Source organism: Phyllobates terribilis, unplaced genomic scaffold, assembly GCF_046119375.1.
Source record: "Phyllobates terribilis strain yellow unplaced genomic scaffold, ASM4611937v1 Scaffold_12__6_contigs__length_324123572, whole genome shotgun sequence".
Classification (NCBI taxonomy): domain Eukaryota; kingdom Metazoa; phylum Chordata; class Amphibia; order Anura; family Dendrobatidae; genus Phyllobates; species Phyllobates terribilis.
This window is the reverse complement of record NW_027362772.1, coordinates 84528133-84549938: the sequence shown is the minus strand read 5'-3', so window position 1 is coordinate 84549938 and position 21806 is coordinate 84528133. Positions and strand designations below refer to the sequence as shown.

The 21806-nt window shown below is 47.6% G+C and overlaps 1 protein-coding gene across 1 annotated transcript in view; it reads right to left on the bottom strand.

Moving 5' to 3' along the window:
- EPHA8 (EPH receptor A8) overlaps nucleotides 1-21175 on the bottom strand; it is a 213007-nt gene extending 191832 nt beyond the window's left edge. The window contains exon 1 of the mRNA XM_073656022.1: nucleotides 20988-21175. Within this exon, the coding sequence (XP_073512123.1) occupies nucleotides 20988-21069 (82 nt within the window). The 5' untranslated portion in view covers nucleotides 21070-21175. The remainder of the gene's footprint in view (nucleotides 1-20987) is intronic.
- Nucleotides 21176-21806: the final 631 nt, after the last annotated feature.

The window sequence follows — 21806 nt, the reverse complement described above, 5'->3', positions numbered from 1 at the left end:
TACAGGAGCAGCACATACAGCGGCTGCTGCCCTCTGCTGTGTATATAATATATGGGGAGCATACAGGAGCAGCACATACAGCTGCTGCTGTGCTCTGCTGTGTATATAATACATGGGGAGCATACAGGAGCAGCACATACAGCGGCTGCTGTGCTCTGCAGTGTATATAATATATGGGGAGCATACAGGAGCAGCACATACAGTGGCTGCTGCTCTCTGCTGTGTATATAATATATGGGAGCATACAGGAGCAGCACATACAGCGGTAGCTGCACTCTGCTATGTATATAATACATGGGGAGCATACAGAAGCAGCACATACAGTGGCTGCTGCGCTCTGCTATGTATATAATATATGGGGAGCATACAGGAGCAGCACATACAGCGGCTGCTGCTCTCTGCTGTGTATATAATATATGGGGAGCATACAGGAGCAGCACATACAGCGGCTGCTGCGCTCTGCTGTGTATATAATATATGGGGAGCATACAGGAGCAGCACATACAGCGGCTGCTGCCCTCTACTGTGTATATAATATATGGGGAGCATACAGGAGCAGCACATACAGCGGTAGCTGCACTCTGCTATGTATATAATATATGGGGAGCATACAGGAGCAGCACATACAGCGGTAGCTGCACTCTGCTGTGTATATAATATATGGGGAGCATACAGGAGCAGCACATACAGCGGTAGCTGCACTCTGCTGTGTATATAATATATGGGGAGCATACAGGAGCAGCACATACAGCGGCTGCTGCGCTCTGCTGTGTATATAATATATGGGGAGCATACAGGAGCAGCACATACAGCGGCTGCTGCCCTCTACTGTGTATATAATATATGGGGAGCATACAGGAGCAGCACATACAGCGGCTGCTGCGGTCTGCTGTGTATATAATATATTGGGAGCATACAGGAGCAGCACATACAGCTGCTGCTGTGCTCTGCTGTGTATATAATATATGGGGAGCATACAGGAGCAGCACATACAGCGGCTGCTGCGGTCTGCTGTGTATATAATATATTGGGAGCATACAGGAGCAGCACATACAGCTGCTGCTGTGCTCTGCTGTGTATATAATATAAGGGGAGCATACAGGAGCAGCACATACAGCGGCTGCTGCGGTCTGCTGTGTATATAATATATTGGGAGCATACAGGAGCAGCACATACAGCTGCTGCTGTGCTCTGCTGTGTATATAATATATGGGGAGCATACAGGAGCAGCACATACAGCGGCTGCTGCGGTCTGCTGTGTATATAATATATGGGGAGCATACAGGAGCAGCACATACAGCTGCTGCTGTGCTCTGCTGTGTATATAATATATGGGGAGCATACAGGAGCAGCACATACAGCGGCTGCTGCGGTCTGCTGTGTATATAATATATTGGGAGCATACAGGAGCAGCACATACAGCTGCTGCTGTGCTCTGCTGTGTATATAATATATGGGGAGCATACAGGAGCAGCACATACAGCGGCTGCTGCTCTCTGCTGTGTATATAATATATGGGGAGCATACAGGAGCAGCACATACAGCGGCTGCTGCGCTCTGCTGTGTATATAATATATGGGGAGCATACAGGAGCAGCACATACAGCGGCTGCTGCCCTCTACTGTGTATATAATATATGGGGAGCATACAGGAGCAGCACATACAGCGGTAGCTGCACTCTGCTATGTATATAATATATGGGGAGCATACAGGAGCAGCACATACAGCGGTAGCTGCACTCTGCTGTGTATATAATATATGGGGAGCATACAGGAGCAGCACATACAGCGGTAGCTGCACTCTGCTGTGTATATAATATATGGGGAGCATACAGGAGCAGCACATACAGCGGCTGCTGCGCTCTGCTGTGTATATAATATATGGGGAGCATACAGGAGCAGCACATACAGCGGCTGCTGCCCTCTGCTGTGTATATAATATATGGGGAGCATACAGGAGCAGCACATACAGCGGCTGCTGCGGTCTGCTGTGTATATAATATATTGGGAGCATACAGGAGCAGCACATACAGCTGCTGCTGTGCTCTGCTGTGTATATAATATATGGGGAGCATACAGGAGCAGCACATACAGCGGCTGCTGCGCTCTGCTGTGTATATAATATATGGGGAGCATACAGGAGCAGCACATACAGCGGCTGCTGCCCTCTACTGTGTATATAATATATGGGGAGCATACAGGAGCAGCACATACAGCGGTAGCTGCACTCTGCTATGTATATAATATATGGGGAGCATACAGGAGCAGCACATACAGCGGTAGCTGCACTCTGCTGTGTATATAATATATGGGGAGCATACAGGAGCAGCACATACAGCGGTAGCTGCACTCTGCTGTGTATATAATATATGGGGAGCATACAGGAGCAGCACATACAGCGGCTGCTGCGCTCTGCTGTGTATATAATATATGGGGAGCATACAGGAGCAGCACATACAGCGGCTGCTGCCCTCTGCTGTGTATATAATATATGGGGAGCATACAGGAGCAGCACATACAGCGGCTGCTGCGGTCTGCTGTGTATATAATATATTGGGAGCATACAGGAGCAGCACATACAGCTGCTGCTGTGCTCTGCTGTGTATATAATATATGGGGAGCATACAGGAGCAGCACATACAGCGGCTGCTGCGGTCTGCTGTGTATATAATATATTGGGAGCATACAGGAGCAGCACATACAGCTGCTGCTGTGCTCTGCTGTGTATATAATATATGGGGAGCATACAGGAGCAGCACATACAGCGGCTGCTGCGCTCTGCTGTGTATATAATATATGGGAAGCATACAGGAGCAGCACATCCAGCGGCTGCTGCGGTCTGCTGTGTATATAATATATGGGGAGCATACAGGAGCAGCACATACAGCTGCTGCTGTGCTCTGCTGTGTATATAATACATGGGGAGCATACAGGAGCAGCACATACAGCGGCTGCTGTGCTCTGCTGTGTATATAATATATGGGGAGCATACAGGAGCAGCACATACAGCGGCTGCTGCGCTCTGCTGTGTATATAATATATGGGGAGCATGGAGGAGCAGCACATACAGCGGCTGCTGCGCTCATAATATATAGGGAGCATACAGGAGCAGCACATACAGCGGTAGCTGCACTCTGCTGTGTATATAATATATGGGGAGCCTACAGGAGCAGCACATACAGAGGCTGCTGCGCTCTGCTGTGTATATAATATATGGGGAGCATACAGGAGCAGCACATACAGCGGCTGCTGCACTCTGCTGTGTATATAATATATGGGGAGCCTACAGGAGCAGCACATACAGCGGCTGCTGCGCTCTGCTGTGTATATAATATATGGGGAGCATACAGGAGCAGCACATACAGCGGATGCTGCGCTCTGCTGTGTATATAATATATGAGGAGCATACAGGAGCAGCACATACAGCGGCTGCTGCGCTCTGCTGTGTATATAATATATGGGGAGCATACAGGAGCAGCACATACAGCGGCTGCTGCGCTCTACTGTGTATATAATATATGGGGAGCATACAGGAGCAGCACATACAGCTGCTGCTGCGCTCTGCTGTGTATATAATATATGGGGAGCATACAGGAGCAGCACATACAGCTGCTGCTGTGCTCTGCTGTGTATATAATATATGGGGAGCATACAGGAGCAGCACATACAGCTGCTGCTGCGCTCTGCTGTGTATATAATATATGGGGAGCATACAGGAGCAGCACATACAGCGGCTGCTGCGCTCTGCCGTGAATATAATATATGAGGAGCATACAGGAGCAGCACATACAGTGGCTGCTACGCTCTGCTGTGTATATAATATATGGGGAGCATACAGGAGCAGCACATACAGCAGCTGCTGCACTCTGCTGTGTACATAATATATGGGAGCATACAGGAGCAGCACATACAGCGGCTGCTGCGCTCTGCTGTGTATATAATATATGGGGAGCATACAGGAGCAGCACATACAGCGGCTGCTGCGCTCTGCTGTGTATATAATATATGGGGAGCATATAGGAGCAGCACATACAGCGGCTGCTGCGCTCTGCTGTGTATATAATATATGGGAGCATACAGGAGCAGCACATACAGCGGCTGCTGCGCTCTGCTGTGTATATAATATATGGGGAGCATACAGAAGCAGCACATACAGCGGCTGCTGCACTCTGCTGTGTATATAATATATGGGGAGCATACAGGAGCAGCACATAGAGCGGCTGCTGCGCTCTGCTGTGTATATAATATATGGGGAGCATACAGGAGCAGCACATACAGCGGCTGCTGCGCTATGCTGTGTATATAATATATGGGAGCATACAGGAGCAGCACATACAGCGGCTGCTGCGCTCTGCTGTGTATATAATATATGGGGAGCATACAGGAGCAGCACATACAGCGGCTGCTGCGCTCTGCTGTGTATATAATATATGGGGAGCATACAGGAGCAGCACATACAGCGGCTGCTGCGCCCTGCTGTGTATATAATATATGGGAGCATACAGGAGCAGCACATACAGCGGCTGCTGCACTCTGCTGTGTACATAATATATGGGAGCATACAGGAGCAGCACATACAGTGGCTGCTGCGCTTTGCTGTGTATATAATATATGGGGAGCATACAGGAGCAGCACATACAGCAGCTGCTGCGCTCTGCTGTGTATATAAAATATGGGGAGCATACAGGAGCAGCACATACAGCGGCTGCTGCGCTCTGCTGTGTATATAATATATGGGGAGCATACAGGAGCAGCACATACAGCGGCTGCTGCGCTCTGCTGTGTATATAATATATGGGGAGCATACAGGAGCAGCACATACAGCGGCTGCTGCGCTCTGCTGTGTATATAATATATGGGAGCATACAGGAGCAGCACATACAGCGGCTGCTGCGCTCTGCTGTGTACATAATATATGGGAGCATACAGGAGCAGCACATACAGCGGCTGTTGCGCTTTGCTGTGTATATAATATATGGGGAGCATACAGGAGCAGTACATACAGCGGCTGCTGTGCTCTGCTGTGTATATAATATATGGGGAGCATACAGGAGCAGCCCATACAGCGGCTGCTGCGCTCTGCTGTGTATATAATATATGGGGAGCCTACAGGAGCAGCACATACAGCGGCTGCTGCGCTCTGCTGTGTACATAATATATGGGGAGCATACAGGAGCAGCACATACAGCGGCTGCTGCGCTTTGCTGTGTATATAATATATGGGGAGCATACAGGAGCAGCACATACAGCGGCTGCTGCCCTCTGCTGTGTATATAATATATGGGGAGCATACAGGAGCAGCACATACAGCGGCTGCTGCCCTCTGCTGTGTATATAATATATGGGGAGCATACAGGAGCAGCACATACAGCGGCTGCTGCGCTCTGCTGTGTATATAATGTATGGGGAGCATACAGGAGCAGCACATACAGCGGCTGCTGCGCTCTGCTGTGTATATAATATATGGGGAGCATACAGGAGCAGCACATACAGCGGCTGCTGCGCTCTGCTGTGTATATAATATATGGGAGCATACAGGAGCAGCACATACAGCGGCTGCTGCGCTCTGCTGTGTACATAATATATGGGAGCATACAGGAGCAGCACATACAGCGGCTGCTGCGCTTTGCTGTGTATATAATATATGGGGAGCATACAGGAGCAGTACATACAGCGTCTGCTGTGCTCTGCTGTGTATATAATATATGGGGAGCATACAGGAGCAGCACATACAGCGGCTGCTGCGCTCTGCTGTGTATATAATATATGGGGAGCCTACAGGAGCAGCACATACAGCGGCTGCTGCGCTCTGCTGTGTACATAATATATGGGGAGCATACAGGAGCAGCACATACAGCGGCTGCTGCGCTTTGCTGTGTATATAATATATGGGGAGCATACAGGAGCAGCACATACAGCGGCTGCTGCCCTCTGCTGTGTATATAATATATGGGGAGCATACAGGAGCAGCACATACAGCGGCTGCTGCCCTCTGCTGTGTATATAATATATGGGGAGCATACAGGAGCAGCACATACAGCGGCTGCTGCGCTCTGCTGTGTATATAATGTATGGGGAGCATACAGGAGCAGCACATACAGCGGCTGCTGCGCTCTGCTGTGTATATAATATATGGGGAGCATACAGGAGCAGCACATACAGCGGCTGCTGCGCTCTGCTGTGTATATAATATATGGGGAGCATACAGGAGCAGCACATACAGCGGCTGCTGCGCTCTGCTGTGTATATAATATATGGGGAGCATACAGGTGTCTACTGTGATCTGATCCATGATCCATCCGTAGCACAGGTGAGGAGAATATGGAGAACAAGATGTCTCAATTGTGGGAGTCCACAGATGTCATCTAAGTACAGTCCGATGTTTTATACGCACCTACAGACTTGAATGGGTGAGTCTAATCCAATTTGTGCAGCAACTCGCCAAATCAGCATGAGAAAAAAACACTGATCAGCAGTGCCCTATAGAAGAACATTGCGGTGCTCTATAGAAGAACATTGCAGTGCCCTATAGAAGAACATTGCGGTGCCCTATAGAAGAACATTGCGGTGCTCTATAGAAGAACATTGCGGTGCCCTATAGAAGAACATTGCAGTGCCCTATAGAAGAACATTGCGGTGCCCTATAGAAGAACATTGCGGTGCCCTATAGAAGAACATTGTGGTGCCCTATAGAAGAACATTGCGGTGCCCTATAGAAGAACATTGCGGTGCTCTATAGAAGAACATTGCGGTGCCCTATAGAAGAACATTGCGGTGCCCTATAGAAGAACATTGCGGTGCCCTATAGAAGAACATTGCGGTGCCCTATAGAAGAACATTGCGGTGCTCTATAGAAGAACATTGCGGTGCCCTATAGAAGAACATTGCGGTGCCCTATAGAAGAACATTGCGGTGCCCTATAGAAGAACATTGCGGTGCCCTATAGAAGAACATTGCGGTGCCCTATAGAAGAACATTGCGGTGCCCTATAGAAGAACATTGTGGTGCCCTATAGAAGAACATTGCGGTGCCCTATAGAAGAACATTGCGGTGCCCTATAGAAGAACATTGCGGTGCTCTATAGAAGAACATTGTGGTGCCCTATAGAAGAACATTGCGGTGCCCTATAGAAGAACATTGCGGTGCTCTATAGAAGAACATTGCGGTGCCCTATAGAAGAACATTGCGGTGCTCTATAGAAGAACATTGCGGTGCCCTATAGAAGAACATTGCAGTTCCCTATAGAAGAACACAGCAGTGCCCTATAGAAGAACATTGCGGTGCTCTATAGAAGAACACAGCAGTGCCCTATAGAAGAACACAGCAGTGCCCTATAGAAGAACATTGCGGTGCCCTATAGAAGAACATTGCGGTGCCCTATAGAAGAACATTGCGGTGCCCTATAGAAGAACACAGCAGTGCCCTATAGAAGAACACAGCGGTGCCCTATAGAAGAAAATTGCGGTGCCCTATAGAAGAACATTGCGGTGCCCTATAGAAGAACACAGCAGTGCCCTATAGAAGAACATTGCGGTGCCTTATAGAAGAACATTGCAGTGCCCTATAGAAGAACATTGCGGTGCCCTATAGAAGAACACAGCAGTGCCCTATAGAAGAACACAGCAGTGCCCTATAGAAGAACATTGCGGTGCCCTATAGAAGAACACAGCAGTGCCCTATAGAAGAACACAGCAGTGCCCTATAGAAGAACATTGCGGTGCCCGATAGAAGAACATTGCGGTGCCCGATAGAAGAACATTGCGGTGCCCTATAGAAGAACATTGCGGTGCCCTATAGAAGAACATTGCGGTGCCCTATAGAAGAACACAGCGGTGCCCTATAGAAGAACACAGCGGTGCCCTATAGAAGAACACAGCGGTGCCCTATAGAAGAACATTGCGGTGCCCTATAGAAGAACATTGCGGTGCCCTATAGAAGAACATTGCGGTGCCCTATAGAAGAACATTGCGGTGCCCTATAGAAGAACATTGCGGTGCCCTATAGAAGAACATTGCGGTGCCCTATAGAAGAACATTGCGGTGCCCTATAGAAGAACAGTGCGGTGCCCTATAGAAGAACACAGCGGTGCCCTATAGAAGAACACAGCGGTGCCCTATAGAAGAACATTGCGGTGCCCTATAGAAGAACATTGCGGTGCTCTATAGAAGAACATTGCGGTGCTCTATAGAAGAACATTGCGGTGCCCTATAGAAGAACATTGTGGTGCCCTAAAGAAGAACATTGCGGTGCCCTATAGAAGAACATTGTGGTGCTCTATAGAAGAACATTGCGGTGCTCTATAGAAGAACATTGCGGTGCCCTATAGAAGAACATTGCGGTGCCCTATAGAAGAACACAGCAGTGCCCTATAGAAGAACATTGCGGTGCCCTATAGAAGAACATTGCGGTGCCCTATAGAAGACACTGCGGTGCTCTATAGAAGAACACAGCGGTGCCCTATAGAAGAACATTGCGGTGCCCTATAGAAGAACATTGCGGTGCCCTATAGAAGAACATTGCGGTGCCCTATAGAAGAACATTGTGGTGCCCTATAGAAGAACATTGCAGTGCTCTATAGAAGAACACAGCGGTGCCTTATAGAAGAACATTGCGGTGCCCTATAGAAGAACATTGCGGTGCCCTATAGAAGAACATTGCGGTGCCCTACAGAAGAACACAGCGGTGCCCTATAGAAGAACATTGCGGTGCCCTATAGAAGAACATTGCGGTGCCCTATAGAAGAACATTGCGGTGCTCTATAGAAGAACACAGCGGTGCCCTATAGAAGAACATTGCGGAGCCCTATAGAAGAACATTGCGATGCCCTATAGAAGAACATTGCGGTGCTCTATAGAAGAACACAGCGGTGCCTTATAGAAGAACATTGCGGTGCCCTATAGAAGAACATTGTGGTGCCCTATAGAAGAACATTGCGGTGCTCTATAGAAGAACATTGCGGTGCCCTGTAGAAGAACATTGCGGTGCTCTATAGAAGAACTTTGCGGTGCCCTATAGAAGAACATTGCGGTGCTCTATAGAACATTGCGGTGCCCTATAGAAGAACATTGCGGTGCTCTATAGAAGAACATTGCGGTGCCCTATAGAAGAACATTGCAGTTCCCTATAGAAGAACATTGCAGTGCCCTATAGAAGAACATTGCGGTGCCCTATATAAGAACATTGCGGTGCCCTATAGAAGAACATTGCAGTGCCCTATAGAAGAACATTGCGGTGCCCTATAGACGAACATTGCAGTGCCCTATAGAAGAACATTGTGGTGCCCTATAGAACATTGTGGTGCCCTATAGAAGAACATAGCGGTGTCCTGTATAAGAGCATTGCGGAGCTCTATAGAAGAACATTGAGGTGCCCTATAGAAGAACATTGCGGAGCCCTATAGAAGAACATTGTGGTGCCCTATAGAAGAACACAGCGGTGCCCTGTAGAAGAACATTGCAGTGCCCTACAGAAGAACATTGCGGTGCCCTACAGAAGAACATTGTGGTGCCCTATAGAAGAACATTGCAGTGCCCTATAGAAGAACCTTGCGGTGCCCTATACAAGAACCTTGCGGTGCCCTATACAAGAACCTTGCGGTGCCCTATACAAGAACCTTGCGGTGCCCTATAGAAGAACATTGCGGTGCCCTATAGAAGAACATTGCGGTGCCCTATAGAAGAACATTGCGGTGCTCTATAGAAGAACATTGCGGTGCCCTATAGAAGAACATTGTGGTGCCCTATAGAAGAACATTGTGGTGCTCTATAGAAGAACATTGTGGTGCCCTATAGAAGAACATTGCGGTGCTCTATAGAAGAACATTGTGGTGCCCTATAGAAGAACATTGCGGTGCTCTATAGAAGAACATTGCGGTGCCCTATAGAAGAACATTGCGGTGCCCTATAGAAGACCATTGCAGTTCCCTATAGAAGAACATTGCAGTGCCCTATAGAAGAACATTGCGGTGCCCTATATAAGAACATTGCGGTGCCCTATAGAAGAACACTGCAGTGCCCTATAGAAGAACATTGCGGTTCCCTATAGAAGAACATTGTGGTGCCCTATAGAAGAACATTGCGGTGCCCTATAGAACATTGTGGTGCCCTATAGAAGAACACAGCGGTGTCCTGTAGAAGAGCATTGCGGAGCTCTATAGAAGAACATTGAGGTGCCCTATAGGAGAACATTGCGGAGCCCTATAGAAGAACATTGTGGTGCCCTATAGAAGAACACAGCGGTGCCCTGTAGAAGAACATTGCAGTGCCCTACAGAAGAACATTGCGGTGCTCTATAGAAGAACATTGCAGTGCCCTATAGAAGAACATTGCGGTGCCCTACAGAAGAACATTGCGGTGCTCTATAGAAGAACATTGCGGTGCCCTACAGAAGAACATTGCGGTGCCCTACAGAAGAACATTGCAGTGCCCTATAGAAGAACATTGCGGTGCTCTATAGAAGAACATTGCGGTGCTCTATAGAAGAACATTGCGGTGCCCTATAGAAGAACATTGTGGTGCCCTATAGAAGAACATTGCGGTGCCCTATAGAACATTGTGGTGCCCTATAGAAGAACACAGCGGTGTCCTGTAGAAGAACATTGCGGAGCTCTATAGAAGAACATTGCAGTGCCCTACAGAAGAACATTGCGGTGCCCTATAGAAGAACATGGCGGAGCTCTATAGAAGAACATTGTGGTGCCCTACAGAAGAACATTGCGGTGCGCTATAGAAGAACATGGCGGAGCTCTATAGAAGAACATTGTGGTGCCCTATAGAAGAACATTGCGGTGCCCTATAGAAGAACATTGCGGTGCCCTATAGAAGAACAGTGCGGTGCCCTATAGAAGAACACAGCGGTGCCCTATAGAAGAACACAGCGGTGCCCTATAGAAGAACATTGCGGTGCCCTATAGAAGAACATTGCGGTGCTCTATAGAAGAACATTGCGGTGCTCTATAGAAGAACATTGCGGTGCCCTATAGAAGAACATTGTGGTGCCCTAAAGAAGAACATTGCGGTGCCCTATAGAAGAACATTGTGGTGCTCTATAGAAGAACATTGCGGTGCTCTATAGAAGAACATTGCGGTGCCCTATAGAAGAACATTGCGGTGCCCTATAGAAGAACACAGCAGTGCCCTATAGAAGAACATTGCGGTGCCCTATAGAAGAACATTGCGGTGCCCTATAGAAGACACTGCGGTGCTCTATAGAAGAACACAGCGGTGCCCTATAGAAGAACATTGCGGTGCCCTATAGAAGAACATTGCGGTGCCCTATAGAAGAACATTGCGGTGCCCTATAGAAGAACATTGTGGTGCCCTATAGAAGAACATTGCAGTGCTCTATAGAAGAACACAGCGGTGCCTTATAGAAGAACATTGCGGTGCCCTATAGAAGAACATTGCGGTGCCCTATAGAAGAACATTGCGGTGCCCTACAGAAGAACACAGCGGTGCCCTATAGAAGAACATTGCGGTGCCCTATAGAAGAACATTGCGGTGCCCTATAGAAGAACATTGCGGTGCTCTATAGAAGAACACAGCGGTGCCCTATAGAAGAACATTGCGGAGCCCTATAGAAGAACATTGCGATGCCCTATAGAAGAACATTGCGGTGCTCTATAGAAGAACACAGCGGTGCCTTATAGAAGAACATTGCGGTGCCCTATAGAAGAACATTGTGGTGCCCTATAGAAGAACATTGCGGTGCTCTATAGAAGAACATTGCGGTGCCCTGTAGAAGAACATTGCGGTGCTCTATAGAAGAACTTTGCGGTGCCCTATAGAAGAACATTGCGGTGCTCTATAGAACATTGCGGTGCCCTATAGAAGAACATTGCGGTGCTCTATAGAAGAACATTGCGGTGCCCTATAGAAGAACATTGCAGTTCCCTATAGAAGAACATTGCAGTGCCCTATAGAAGAACATTGCGGTGCCCTATATAAGAACATTGCGGTGCCCTATAGAAGAACATTGCAGTGCCCTATAGAAGAACATTGCGGTGCCCTATAGACGAACATTGCAGTGCCCTATAGAAGAACATTGTGGTGCCCTATAGAACATTGTGGTGCCCTATAGAAGAACATAGCGGTGTCCTGTATAAGAGCATTGCGGAGCTCTATAGAAGAACATTGAGGTGCCCTATAGAAGAACATTGCGGAGCCCTATAGAAGAACATTGTGGTGCCCTATAGAAGAACACAGCGGTGCCCTGTAGAAGAACATTGCAGTGCCCTACAGAAGAACATTGCGGTGCCCTACAGAAGAACATTGTGGTGCCCTATAGAAGAACATTGCAGTGCCCTATAGAAGAACCTTGCGGTGCCCTATACAAGAACCTTGCGGTGCCCTATACAAGAACCTTGCGGTGCCCTATACAAGAACCTTGCGGTGCCCTATAGAAGAACATTGCGGTGCCCTATAGAAGAACATTGCGGTGCCCTATAGAAGAACATTGCGGTGCTCTATAGAAGAACATTGCGGTGCCCTATAGAAGAACATTGTGGTGCCCTATAGAAGAACATTGTGGTGCTCTATAGAAGAACATTGTGGTGCCCTATAGAAGAACATTGCGGTGCTCTATAGAAGAACATTGTGGTGCCCTATAGAAGAACATTGCGGTGCTCTATAGAAGAACATTGCGGTGCCCTATAGAAGAACATTGCGGTGCCCTATAGAAGACCATTGCAGTTCCCTATAGAAGAACATTGCAGTGCCCTATAGAAGAACATTGCGGTGCCCTATATAAGAACATTGCGGTGCCCTATAGAAGAACACTGCAGTGCCCTATAGAAGAACATTGCGGTTCCCTATAGAAGAACATTGTGGTGCCCTATAGAAGAACATTGCGGTGCCCTATAGAACATTGTGGTGCCCTATAGAAGAACACAGCGGTGTCCTGTAGAAGAGCATTGCGGAGCTCTATAGAAGAACATTGAGGTGCCCTATAGGAGAACATTGCGGAGCCCTATAGAAGAACATTGTGGTGCCCTATAGAAGAACACAGCGGTGCCCTGTAGAAGAACATTGCAGTGCCCTACAGAAGAACATTGCGGTGCTCTATAGAAGAACATTGCAGTGCCCTATAGAAGAACATTGCGGTGCCCTACAGAAGAACATTGCGGTGCTCTATAGAAGAACATTGCGGTGCCCTACAGAAGAACATTGCGGTGCCCTACAGAAGAACATTGCAGTGCCCTATAGAAGAACATTGCGGTGCTCTATAGAAGAACATTGCGGTGCTCTATAGAAGAACATTGCGGTGCCCTATAGAAGAACATTGTGGTGCCCTATAGAAGAACATTGCGGTGCCCTATAGAACATTGTGGTGCCCTATAGAAGAACACAGCGGTGTCCTGTAGAAGAACATTGCGGAGCTCTATAGAAGAACATTGCAGTGCCCTACAGAAGAACATTGCGGTGCCCTATAGAAGAACATGGCGGAGCTCTATAGAAGAACATTGTGGTGCCCTACAGAAGAACATTGCGGTGCGCTATAGAAGAACATGGCGGAGCTCTATAGAAGAACATTGTGGTGCCCTATAGAAGAACATTGCGGTGCCCTATAGAAGAACATTGCGGTGCCCTATAGAAGAACATTGCAGTGCCCTATAGAAGAACACAGCAGTGCCCTATAGAAGAACATTGTGGTGCCCTACAGAAGAACATTGCGGTGCGCTATAGAAGAACATGGCGGAGCTCTATAGAAGAACATTGTGGTGCCCTATAGAAGAACATTGCAGTGCCCTATAGAAGAACATTGCGGTGCCCTATAGAAGAACATTGCGGTGCGCTATAGAAGAACATGGCGGAGCTCTATAGAAGAACATTGTGGTGCCCTATAGAAGAACATTGCAGTGCCCTATAGAAGAACATTGCAGTGCCCTATAGAAGAACATTGCAGTGCCCTATAGAAGAACATTGCGGTGCCCTATAGAAGAACATTGCAGTGCCCTATAGAAGAACATTGCGGTGCTCTATAGAAGAACTCAGCGGTGCCGTACAGAAGAACATTGCGGTGCCCTATAGAAGAACATTGCGGTGCTCTATAAAAGAACATTGCGGTGCCGTATAGAAGATCACAGCAGTGCCCTATAGAAGAACACAGCAGTGCCCTATAGAAGAACACAGCAGTGCCCTATAGAAGAACACAGCAGTGCCCTGTAGAAGAACATTGCGGTGCCCTATAGAAGAACACAGCAGTGCCCTATAGAAGAACATTGCGGTGCCCTATAGAACATTGTGGTGCCCTATAGAAGAACATTGCGGTGCCCTATAGAAGAACATTGCAGTGCCCTATAGAAGAACATTGCGGTGCTCTATAGAAGAACATTGCAGTGCCCTATAGAAGAACATTGCGGTGCCCTATAGAAGATCACAGCAGTGCCCTATTAAAGAACACAGCAGTGCCCTATAGAAGAACATTGCGGTGCTCTATAGAAGAACATTGCAGTGCCCTATAGAAGAACATTGCGGTGCCTTATAGAAGAACACAGCAGTGCCCTATAGAAGAACACAGCAGTGCCCTATAGAAGAACATTGCGGTGCCCTATAGAAGAACATTGCGGTGCCCTATAGAAGAACATTGCGGTGCTCTATAGAAGAACTCAGCGGTGCCGTATAGAAGAACATTGCGGTGCCCTATAGAAGAACATTGCGGTGCTCTATAAAAGAACATTGCGGTGCCCTATAGAAGAACACAGCAGTGCCCTATAGAAGAACACAGCAGTGCCCTATAGAAGAACATTGCGGTGCCCTACAGAAGAACATTGCGGTGCCCTATAGAAGAACACAGCAGTGCCCTATAGAAGAACACAGCAGTGCCCTATAGAAGAACACAGCAGTGCCCTATAGAACATTGCGGTGCCCTATAGAAGAACATTGCGGTGCCCTATAGAAGAACATTGCGGTGCTCTATAGAAGAACATTGCAGTGCCCTATAGAAGAACATTGCGGTGCCCTATAGAAGATCACAGCAGTGCCCTATAGAAGAACACAGCAGTGCCCTATAGAAGAACATTGCGGTGCCCTATAGAAGAACACAGCAGTGCCCTATAGAAGAACACAGCAGTGCCCTATAGAAGAACATTGAGGTGCCCTATAGAAGAACATTGCGGTGCTCTATAGAAGAACATTGCAGTGCCCTATAGAAGATCACAGCAGTGCCCTATAGAAGAACACAGCAGTGCCCTATAGAAGAACACAGCAGTGCCCTATAGAAGAACATTGCGGTGCCCTATAGAAGAACACAGCAGTGCCCTATAGAACAACACAGCAGTGCCCTATAGAAGAACATTGCGGTGCCCTATAGAAGAACATTGCGGTGCCCTATAGAAGAACATTGCGGTGCCCTATAGAAGAACATTGCGGTGCCCTATAGAAGAACATTGCGGTGCTCTATAGAAGAACATTGCGGTGCCCTATAGAAGAACATTGCGGTGCTCTATAGAAGAATATTGCGGTGCTCTATAGAAGAACATTGCGGTGCCCTATAGAAGAACATTGCGGTGCTCTATAAAAGAACATTGCGGTGCTCTATAGAAGAACATTGCGGTGCTCTATAGAAGAACATTGCGGTGCTCTATAGAAGAACATTGCGGTGCTCTATAGAAGAACATTGCGGTGCCCTATACAAGAACCTTGCGGTGCCCTATAGAAGAACACAGCAGTGCCCTATAGAAGAACATTGCGGTGCTCTATAGAAGAACATTGCGGTGCCCTATAGAAGAACATTGCGGTGCCCTAAAGAAGAACATTGCGGTGCCCTATAGAAGAACATTGCGGTGCTCTATAGAAGAACATTGCGGTGCCATATAGAAGAACATTGCGGTGCCCTATAGAAGAACATTGCGGTGCCATATAGAAGAACATTGCGGTGCCCTATAGAAGAACATTGCGGTGCCCTATAGAAGAACACAGCGGTGCCCTATAGAAGAACATTGCGGTGCCCTATAGAAGAACACAGCGGTGCCGTATAGAAGAACATTGTGGTGCCCTATAGAAGAACATTGCGGTGCCCTATAGAAGAACATTGCGGTGCCCTATAGAAGAACACAGCAGTGCCCTATAGAAGAACATTGTGGTGCCCTATAGAAGAACATTGCGGTGCCCTATAGAAGAACATTGCGGTGCCCTATAGAAGAACATTGCGGTGCCCTATAGAACATTGTGGTGCCCTATAGAAGAACATTGCGGTGCCCTATAGAAGATCATTGCGGTGCCCTATAGAAGAACATTGCGGTGCCCTATAGAACATTGCGGTGCCCTATAGAAGAACATTGCGGTGCCCTATAGAACATTGTGGTGCCCTATAGAAGAACATTGCAGTGCCGTACAGAAGAACATTAGTCCGAGTGCTATCCCATAAAACATGGCACAGAACTAGTCCGACGCATGCGCTCGTGTGAGCCAGAAGTCTGTGGAATAGTTGACCTCAGGATCTGTTCACAGTGGGATCTGCTCACAGTGGGATCTGCTCACAGTGGGATCTGCTCACAGTGGTGATCTCTCATCACAATAATCATTATCCTTCTTTTAAAAAAAAAAAGTCTGTTACCTTAAACCCCATTCCAGACTCCTCTATCACCTACAGACCCTTCTGTTCTTTTCATACCTCTGTTGCCTCCCACCTCTTCAGACTCCTCTGTCACCTACAGATCCTTCTCTGTCCTGTCCAGACTTGTTTGTTGCCCTCAGACTCTTTGTCCTCCTACAGGCCTCTTATTCCAGACCCCTCTGTTCTTTTCATACCTCTGTTGCCTCGCACCTCTTCAGACTCCTCTGATCCCTTCAGAATGCTCTACCCCAACTCTTTCAGACTTCTCTGTATTCTCTAGTGTCCTCTTTTCACCTGAAGACTTATCTGTCCCCTCCAGACTCTTTTCTGTTGCCCTTCGACTCCTCTATCCACTTCCAGACTCCCCCACACTACATGGGTGTAGAAGGGTATGTCTTGGTCATGTAATGTCCAAGGCAATAAATTACCAAGACCTCCAAACGCAGCACATTAAATGTCCAAGACCTCTGCACCCAGGATATTACATGACTGAAGAACATGGGATATTACATAACAGAGACTTCCACAAGCAGGATATTACATGACCAAGACCTCCACACTCAAGACATTACATGACCAAGATCTCCTCAAGCAGCGCATTACATGACCGAGGACCACCTAACCATACGGGACATTACATGACTGAGAACTCAACACGCAGGACAATACATGACCGAGAACCTGAACCACTATGGACATTAAGTGACCAAGACTTCCACACGCAGGAAACTACAAGACCAAAGACCTCCATCACATGGGACAGTACATGAACGAGGATCTCAAACACACAGGGTGTTACATGACTGAAAACTCCACATGCCGAACAATACATGACCGAGGACGTGAACCAATAGGGACATTGCATGACCAAGACCTCCACACGCAACACATTACATGACCGAGGACGTGAACCAATAGGGACATTGCATGACCAAGACCTCCACACGCAGGAAACTACAAGACCAAAGACCTCCATCACATGGGACAGTACATGAATGAGGATCTCAAACACACGGGGTGTTACATGAATGAAAACTTCACATGCCGAACAATACATGACCGAGGACGTGAACCAATAGAGACATTGCATGACCAAGACCTCCACACGCAGGACATTACATGACCGAGGACGTCAACGACACTGGACATTACATGCCTGAGATCTAAATAAGCAGGACATTACATGACCAAAGACCTCCAACACATGGGACATTACTGGACCAAATATCTCCACCACATGGGAAGTAACATAAGTAAAATTTCTATGCGCAGGACATTACATGATCGAAGACCTCCATCACATAGTACATAACATGTCCGAGACCTTCAACCACAGGACATTACATGACCAAGATCTCCTCAAGCAGTGCATTACATGACCGAGAACCACCTAACCATACGGGATATTACATGACTGAGAACTCAACACGCAGGACAATACATGACCGAGAACCTGAACCACTATGGACATTAAGTGACCAAGACCTCCACACACAGGAAACTACAAGACCAAAGACCTCCATCACATGGGACAGTACATGAACGAGGATCTCAAACACACAGGGCGTTACATGACTGAAAACTCCACATGCCGAACAATACATGACCGAGGACGTGAACCAATAGGGACATTGCATGACCAAGACCTCCACACGCAACACATTACATGACCGAGGACATCAATGACACTGGACATTACATGACTGAGATCTCCACAAGCAGGACATTACATGACCAAAGACCTCCACCACATGGGAAGTAATATAAGTAAAATTTCTATGCGCAGGACATTACATGATCGAAAACCTCCACCACATAGTACATAACATGTCCGAGACCTCCAGACACAGGACATTACTTGACCAAGATCTCCTCAAGCAGCGCATTACATGACCGGAGGACCACCTAACCATACGGGACATTACATGACTGAGAACTCAACACGCAGGACAATACATGACCGAGAACCTGAACCACTATGGACATTAAGTGACCAAGACCTCCACACGCAAGAAACTACAAGACCAAAGACCTCCATCACATGGGACAGTACATGAACGAGGATCTCAAACACACGGGGTGTTACATGACTGAAAACTCCACATGCTGAACAATACATGACCGAGGACGTGAACCAATAGGGACATTGCATGACCAAGACCTCCACACGCAACACATTACATGACCGAGGACGTCAACAACACTGGACATTACATGACTGAGATCTCCACAAGCAGGACATTATATGACCAAAGACCTCCAACACATGGGACATTACTGGACCAAAGACCTCCAACACATGGGACATTACTGGACCAAAGATCTCCACCACATGGGAAGTAACATAAGTAAAATTTCTATGCGCAGGACATTACATGATCGAAGACCTCCACCACATAGTACATAACATGTCCGAGACCTCCAGACACAGGACATTACATGATTTCAACCAGTGTTTAGAAGGAATATATCATTTTAAAGGAGGCAGATTGATCTGAAGGGGCTAGAGCAGCCTGGAGTTCACGAGTTCACATTGTTTTTCTGGGAGTGATAAATATGGAGAAGAGCAATTGATTCTAGAGTGGATAGCAGGTTCTAGAGAAGGCAAAAGAGTCTGCATCATGGAAAAGATGGGTTTAGAGTGGGACACATATGTATAGAAGGAACAGAGGGGTCTAGACAGGGCAGGAGTTTATGGAGAGGAGAAAGGTGTCTAAAGAGGCTGAAGTGAGAATGAGCTAGAGGAGACTGAAGAGTCTGATGAGAGGACACAATCATTTGAAAGGGAAAATGTCTAAAAGAGACAAAGGAGTTTGAGGGAGGGGGAAGTTAGGTCTTGGGAAGAGATAAAAAGTCTGGATGGGGACAGAGTGATCCCTATCAAGGTAACCTGATCTTGAAGGGACAGAAGAGTATGGAGAATACAGAGGAGTTTGTAGGAGGGACAAAGGGATCTTATGAGGTCAGATAAGTTAGGTGAGGAAGGAAAAGTTTGCAGTGGACACAAGATTCTGGAATGCACAAAAGGGTCTTATGAGTGCAGATGGTTCTAGAGGAGCTATGTGTCTAGAGAAGGACAGAGGAGTCTGGAGGGGATAGAGGAGTCTGGAGGGGACAGAGGAGTCTGGAGGGGAACAGTGAATTTGCAATGAAACAGATCGGTCTGGGAAGCGTTTTGAAGCAGCTCTCTCCTTTTTGGAAACACATGCATGCTCAGCCAATGAACAGGGGAATAATAAGGATTGTTGTCAGACTAATGAGCCTTCCGATAGTTGTTTATGGTGTTTCTCCAGCTAAAGTCCTAGATGTGGTGTTCACGTAAAGGAATGAGCATTGTATACACAGGGATCCATCAGTCTCTGGGTAACCTGACTATAGAGTTCGGATTGAGAGGAGACCTAAGAGGAAGGCACCAAGGGACGGCACACAGTGTTATTCTCATATGGAAGTCCTGCTAATGGGTGAAGAACAGTTGTGTGTGGGATCTCAAGGATTTCATTCACACATTGCAGACGGCATAAAGGACCACTTCAATGGCATGGGTGCAGACATGGTGGTGGGAGCCTTCACATTCCACCTTCCTCATTACAGACCACTGAGGTCCTTGCGTTCTTGATGGAGTTTATTCCTGCAGCTATAGTGTCATGGTGGTTGTGGTCTGCTCTATCATTTCTCCTTGACACATTTCGGATAGCCGGCACCAGAATGGAGCTACTGGCATAAAGCAGCGCAGTGTGATCGGCTGAGCGTGCCCTACCTCAGGGAGATATGTCCGATGCGGCGTATCTCCTGGGAAGTCAAATATCACTGACAATTCAGCATGGCCAACGCTTGACAGACGGCAAGCCTACACACTGCCACCATGTTCATGGGCAGACTATTCATTTGTCTCCTATATGTGGGTATCAGTCCCGGCCAACGTGGTGTTTCCTACGGGCAGTGAAATCGACACCATTTTATGGAAAGACTATAATGTGATGACACCTTACCCGGCTTGGCTCTTCTGCAGCATCTGTCTAATGGGGAAGAAGTTGGATGTGGCATGGAGCGACACAGAACCGAGTGCAATGATGGTGTCAGTCATCAGATGGAGATATCAAGTTTGTCAGCTCCACAGTAAGTGTCCTCACTTCAAAGGACCTGTCCCACCTTGTCGCCCCAGGCAAAGTACAGCCGACATTCTCTGGAGGACCTCAGGAGGATTGTATGCACCTTCAAAGCACCCCGTATCAATGACAGTCGCAACTTTAGAGAGCATTGCATCTATCACCCTCATGTTACGGGGTCTTGGCGGCTTTTTGTCACAGATGAAAAATGCAGTAAATAAAGAAAACCTCTGCCAAAAGGAATAAAATAAAGAAAATCTGCGTGCAATACAACATAAATTAGAAGTGAAGCCATGAAAGTATCAGACCAGAACAAACTGACTCTTACCTTCACTGCCAGCAGCAGAGACACAGCAGAGCACAGAGAAGCCGATGCACAGCATGCAAGCAATCCCAGATGCCTGTGCCATTGGAAGCAAGCGCTCCTGCCTGGATCTCTGGCTGTCTCTCTCTACAAGCTGACAGGATCACTGTGATACAGACGCCAGCAAATCCGACAGCACTTTAAAACCATTTTCTCACATACACATAGGCAGGCAGCGAGGAGGAGGAGGAGGGGGCCGGCTGCCTGTCAAAGCCAAGCAGCCAATTGTGCAGAAAGCACCACTCCATCCTCCATCTGCTGCCCACCACACACTGCCCACCTATCAGCCGTGAGCTGAACAGAAAGGTGAAGCCATGCTCTTACTGAGGAGAAGCCATTCCTGACCCTAGGGCACTGGACAGTGGAGTTTGCTCCCAGTCTGCAGAACAGATTTCATGATGGTGCCCAGATGTCTCAATCTACTTCTACTGACAACCAAGAACAGTGGACAATCAATGATGAGAAAAGTAATCACAGCACGAGTCCTCCAGCACAGTACGAGTCCCCCGAGCTACAGCACGGTACGACTCCTCCATGCTCCAGCACGGTACGAGTCCTCCAGCACAGTACGAGTCTTCCGTGCTCCAGCACGGCACGAGTCCTCCAGCACAGTACGAGTTGTCATGAAAACACCCACTTTTGGGTCAGACCTTGCAGCTCTCTGGCGCCCCCTTATCCTGCTGGTCAAACACGGTATTGACCGAGGATAAGCACGGGCGCAGCTGCTCTAATTTATGTCGACTATTGCGGCACGTGATGTGACAGGACGTATATATACCACCA